The 6,166-nt window shown below is 41.5% G+C and overlaps 1 protein-coding gene across 3 annotated transcripts in view; it reads left to right on the forward strand.

Moving 5' to 3' along the window:
• Positions 1–6,166, forward strand: part of LOC133639921 (endonuclease V-like) — a 156,571-nt gene that overhangs the window by 20,615 nt on the left and 129,790 nt on the right. For all 3 annotated transcript variants that reach the window (XM_062033617.1, XM_062033616.1, XM_062033615.1), the window contains exon 5: positions 1,268–1,380. In XM_062033617.1, the coding sequence (XP_061889601.1) occupies positions 1,268–1,380 (113 nt within the window). The remainder of the gene's footprint in view (positions 1–1,267; positions 1,381–6,166) is intronic.

Genomic DNA, 6,166 nt, shown 5'->3' on the forward strand with positions numbered 1-6,166 from the left:
TTTTTTTTAAGGAACTCAAAGCGCTTTGACACTATTTCCACATTCACCCATACACACACACATTCACACACTGATGGCGGGAGCTGCCATGCAAGGCGCTAACCAGGACCCATCAGGAGCAAGGGTGAAGTGTCTTGCTCAAGGACTAGGATGGTAGAAGGTGCGGATTGAACCAGTAACCCTCAGATTGCTGGCCCGGCCACTCTCCCAACTTCGCCACGCCGTGCCCCAATACTAATGGTTTCTAATGTTGTAAAAATGTGTAAAATAAATATTAAATTTCAACATTTCTGTCAACAAAGATTTGCTTCAGCCTGCGAGACATAGTAATTTTGATAGTAGGCTAATATAGACACTTACATCATGTGTTGCCTTCATTATAAGACATTTATACAGCTTTTCATTTTTTGCGGCTCCAGACAGATTCGTTTTTGTATTTTTGGTCCAATATGGCTCTTTCAACGTTTTGGGTTGCCCTTCACGTATATATTTTGCTGTGTTTGTTGCATTTTTGACGTTCATATTTTGTCAATATTCAGTGTTTTATCGTTCAAAGTACATATTGTAAAACCCACATTCTTTATTTTCATGTACATTCTGGGTGTCTCATTCAGTAAAAAAATTTAAAATTCCATTCCGTTTAAGGCGGACTGTCATAACGTTTTTAGCATTCAATCAGACATTATTGTGAGGTTTTGTATTAGCGTTCTTGGAAATGAGATATACTGGCCCCCAGACACATGTCTTTCTCTAAATTTGGGCCCCCAAGACAAAAATAATTGCCCAGGCATGATGTAGTTCTTCCCATGGCCCATCAAACTAGTTACTAAGGCTGGGCTGTCTTCGACTTAGCATTCTAATAGTCGAATCCTATTCGTTAGATTTTGCTTATTGTCGACGATCAGTTAAATCTATGGTGTGGTTTTATGTTGTTGTTTTTTTTAGTAAAGAAATGAACAGATGGTGATGACACTGGGGGCCTCAGCGGGTTCTCAACTCGCCTCAGGTTTAATAACCGACGATTGGACTGCGAGGGTGACAGTCAAATCCGACTCCAAGCATTGAATCGTTGAATCTTCGACTATTTGAAGACATCTTTACTATTTACTGTTTGCAAAATGCATCAATTCCCAAATACACAAGATTTTAAGACACAGGGAGATGGTGGTTCAAGGTTCTTTTGATCTTTTTGTTTCCTTAGAGACTGAACATGTTTGACAAAAAATACAAATATTCATTAGTGGTTTCTGTCACTGTGTCACGCTAGAATTCGGACTGGCATGCCATTTGGGGGTGAAGTCAGGGCTACCGTGTGTGGGCGTGGCTAAGAACCTGCTCCAGGTCCAGGGTATATACAAAAGTGAGGAACACCAGTCTCAGGTAAACTCCCAGCTTTCGCCAATGATTTATGTTTTTTTTTAATCCAACACAGGGATTTGTCAACACATGTCAGTCCCATTTGAACTGTTATTTGCTTGACTTTTCCTTAATTTAGAATATTTTGTATTATTTTGATGTTCTTATTCCCCTTACACTCTGTCCTCATGAAACAACTTTTAAGGTGACTTGCTATACCTTTTGTAGTTGTACATAAAACTTATTCTATTAAAGGAGCTGACAACTTTAAACTTGGTTTTAAAAAAGGAGCAGGGACAAAACAAAGGACATAATCCTCTTTAGAATGTGAAGGTGTGTTTGTTGTTTCCCAGCCTGAGTCGATTCGTGTTGCATACTAATGAAGCTGGAACAACTACCAGTGGACATGTGGCAAAGTTGAACATGGGTTTATGAATATGCTTATGAGGCTTCAGTGACCTATTAAAAATATCAATTTACTACAATGAGCAAACATATTTTGGAGGCATCTAATAGATGAAAAGACCCAACAATGTCATTATAGGAAGTGGACGAAATCACGGGCGTCTGCTGGGGTTTTTGTAAAGTTTATTCCCAATATAATGTGGATACTTTAAAGGCCTACTGAAATGAATTTTTTTAATTTAAACTGGGATAGCAGATCCATTCTATGTGTCATACTTGATCATTTCGCGATATTGCCATATTTTTGCTGAAAGGATTTAGTAGAGAACATCGACGATAAAGTTGCAACTTTTGGTCGCTGATAAAAAAAGCCTTGCCTGTACCGGAAGTAGCGTGACGTCACAGGTTGAAAGGCTCCTCACATTTCCCCATTGTTTTCAATGCAGCTAGAGCGATTCGGACTGAGAAAGCGACGATTACCCCATTAATTTGAGCGAGGATGAAAGATTCGTGGATGAGGAACGTTAGAGTGAAGGACTAGAATGCAGTGCAAGACATATCTTTTTTCGCTCTGACCGTAACTTAGGTACAAGCTGGCTCATTGGATTCCACACTCTCTCCTTTTTCTATTGTGGATCACGGATTTGTATTTTAAACCACCTCGGATACTATATCCTCTTGAAAATGAGAGTCGAGAACGCGAAATGGACATTCACAGTGACTTTTATCTCCACGACAATACATCGGCGAAACACTTTAGCTACGGAGCTAACGTGATAGCATCGTGCTTAACTGCATATAGAAACAAAAAAAATAAACCCCTCGACTGGAAGGATAGATAGAAAATCAACAATACTATTAAACCGTGGACATGTAAATACACGGTTAATGCTTTCCAGCCTGCTAACGACGCCATTGAAGCTAACTTAGCAACCGGACCTCACAGAGCTATGCTAAAAACATTAGCTATCCACCTACGCCAGCCAGCCCTCATCTGCTCATCAACACCCGTGCTCACCTGCGTTCCAGCGACCGACGGTGCGACGAAGGACTTCACACGATCACAGATGCGGTCGGCGGCCCGGAGACGGAGGAAGTTAAGGTGAGTTCGGCGGCTAGCGCGTCTGCTATCCACCTCAAAGTCCTCCTGTTTGTGTTGCTGCAGCCAGCCGCTAATACACCGATCCCACCTACAACTTTCTTCTTTGCAGTCTTCATTGTTCATTAAACAAATTGCAAAAGATTCACCAACACAGATGTCCAGAATACTGTGGAATTTTGAGATGAAAACAGAGTTTTTTGTATAGGATTCAATGTGTCCGCATACTTCCGTTTCAACGATTGACGTCACGCGCATACGTCATCATACATAGACGTTTTCAACCGGAAGTTTAGCGGGAAATTTAAAATTGCACTTTATAAGTTAACCCGGCCGTATTGGCATGTGTTGCAATGTTAAGATTTCATCATTGATATATAAACTATCAGACTGCGTGGTCGGTAGTAGTGGCTTTCAGTAGGCCTTTAAAGAGAAAACATTGTTGGTAAGCACACGGGTCAGGTCTTTCCTGTAGTCAGCAGCGTTACAGACTGTCAAGGACTTGTTTGGCGTTGTTGGCGTGACCCCAGAATGCAGAGAAAGACCACGGCGTGCAGGTACAATTATAATTTAATGAGTGCAAAAGAGAACTGTCCCAGCTAGGAACTGCACAGAAACATCAACACTTGTCGAGGTAGCATCAATCAATGATGATCCGGTCCTGTCCAGAGAAACAGGGCAGGCATAAGAACCCCCTGATTGCCAATCAGGGACAGGTGAGGGAGGCTCAGGTCAGGCTGCAGGTGAAATGGAAGCAAATAGGAAGTGAAAACAAGAGAACTGGAGCGGAAATAACACCAAGCACAGAAAAATAACAAACATTTACTAAACTGTCATGAAGGATCATGACACAAACCCCTTGAAAACCATCAAGTTCGCAAAAGACACCAAAGTGGTAGACCTGATCCACGGGGGGTGATGAAACATCCCAAAGAGAGGAAATACAGACTCTCAGGTTGGTGCACCAAGAACAACCTGAGGCTGAACACCACAAAAACCAAGGAGATGGTCATTGATTATAAGAGACGGAGAGGGTAGCGTGCTCCATTTTCAGTAAATGGAACATGTGTGGAGATTGTGGCCTCCATGAAGTTCCTAGGAACATACATCTTGGATGACCTCACACAGACTGTCAACACATCAGCACTGGTCAAAGAGGCTCAGCAGAAACGTCACTTCCTCTGCTGCAGACAGGAAGGACCTGCAGAGGGTGACCGGGACAGCGGAGATGATTATCGGCCACCGTCTCTCCACCCTCGAGGACATTGCTACATCTCGCTCCCTCGGCAGAGCAAAGAAAATCCTGGCAGATGACTCTCACCCTGATCAGCACTTGTTCAAACTCCTCTCACCCTGATCAAGAAAATCCTGTCAGATGGCTCTCACCCAGGTCAGCACTTGTTCAAACTCCTCTCACCCTGATCAAGAAAATCCTGGCAGATGACTCTCACCCTGATCAGCACTTGTTCAAACTCCTCTTACCCTGATCAAGAAAATCCTGTCAGGTGGCTCTCACCTAGGTCAGCACTTGTTCAAACTCCTCTCACCCTGATCAAGAAAATCCTGTCAGATGGCTCTCACCCAGGTCAGCACTTTTTCAAACTCCTCTCACCCTGATCAAGAAAATCCTGGCAGATGACTCTCACCCTGATCAGCACTTGTTCAAACTCCTCTCACCCTGATCAAGAAAATCCTGTCAGGTGGCTCTCACCTAGGTCAGCACTTGTTCAAACTCCTGTCATCAGGGAAGAGATTTCAGTCAAACATAGATGAAACTGTTTTTACCTGTGGGTCATTGGAATATTGAGTATTTTCAAATAGCGTACATTCTTTTTCTCTGTTGCGCTGCTGTTCGTACTGGTATTTATGTATTTATTTTTAACGTGTTATTTATTGTTTGTCTTGTATTCTAACTGCACCTAACAGAGTAGCCACCTGTAATTTTGTTATGCTCTCATGTTTGATGACAATAAAGCATTCCATTCTATTCCATTCTATTCTATTCTATTCTATTCTATTCTATTCTATTCTATGCTATCACATTCTCCCAAGCCTTATCTGAATCATTCAGGTGTTCATTGTGGAAAAACATTTATAGCAACCATCAAGTCCTGCTATTTTAATCGCTTTAGGGAGTGAGTGTGTGTGTGTGTGTGTGTGGGGTGGAATCTAGGTCATAATGGGCTCCGAAAAACTATATCCACACCAAAACAAGGTTTGGGGTATAATTCCTATTACAAACCCTGTTTCCATATGAGTTGGGAAATTGTGTTAGATGTAAATATAGACGAAATACAATGATTTGCAAATCCTTTTCAACCTATATTCAATTGAATGCACTACAAAGACAACATATTTAATGTTCAATCTCATAAACTTATTTTTTTTTTTGCAAATAATAATTAACTTAGAATTTCATGGCTGCAACACGAGCCAAAGTAGTTGGGAAAGGGCATGTTCACCACTGTGTTGCATGGCCTTTCCTTTTAACAACACTCAGTAAACGTTTGGGAACTGAGGAGGCACATTTTTGAAGCTTCTCAGGTGGAATTTTTCCCCATTCTTGCTTGATGTACAGCTTAAGTTGTTGAACAGTCATTGGGTCTCCATTGTGGTATTTTAGGCTTCATAATGCGCCACACATTTTCAATGGGAGACAGGTCTGGACTACAGGCAGGCCAGTCTAGTACCCGCACTCTTTTACTATGAAGCCACGTTGATGTAACACGTGGCTTGGCATTGTCTTGCTGAAATAAGCAGGGGCGTCCATGGTAACGTTGCTTGGATGGCAACGTATGTTGTTCTTAAAACTGTTCGACAATTTGCTCACGCATTTGTTCACAAAGTGTTGACCCTCGCCCCATCCTTGTTTGTGAATGACTGAGCATTTCATGGAAGCTGCTTTTGTACCCAATCATGGCACCCACCTGTTCTCAATTAGCCTGTTCACCGATGGGATGTTCCATATAAGTGTTTGATGGTTCAGGTCTTTTTATCAGTCTTTTTTGCCACTTGTGCCAGCTTTTTTGAAACGTGTTGCAGGCATCAAATTCCAAATGAGCTAATATTTGCAAAAAATAACAATGTTTTCCAGTTCAAACGTTAAGTATCTTGTCTTTGCAGTCTATTCAATTGAATGTATGTTGAAAAAGATTTGCAAATCATTGTATTCTGTTTTTATTTACCATTTACACAACGTTCCAACTTCACTGGTTTTGGGGTTTGTACACTTCAAGGTATTTATCTGAAAATATGCCCGTACTTGACTTATCAATTTATTTTTTCATTGAAACTCACGTTATGTGC

The sequence above is a fragment of the Entelurus aequoreus genome, linkage group LG22 (assembly GCF_033978785.1).
Source record: "Entelurus aequoreus isolate RoL-2023_Sb linkage group LG22, RoL_Eaeq_v1.1, whole genome shotgun sequence".
In the NCBI taxonomy this organism is placed as follows: Eukaryota; Metazoa; Chordata; class Actinopteri; order Syngnathiformes; family Syngnathidae; genus Entelurus; species Entelurus aequoreus.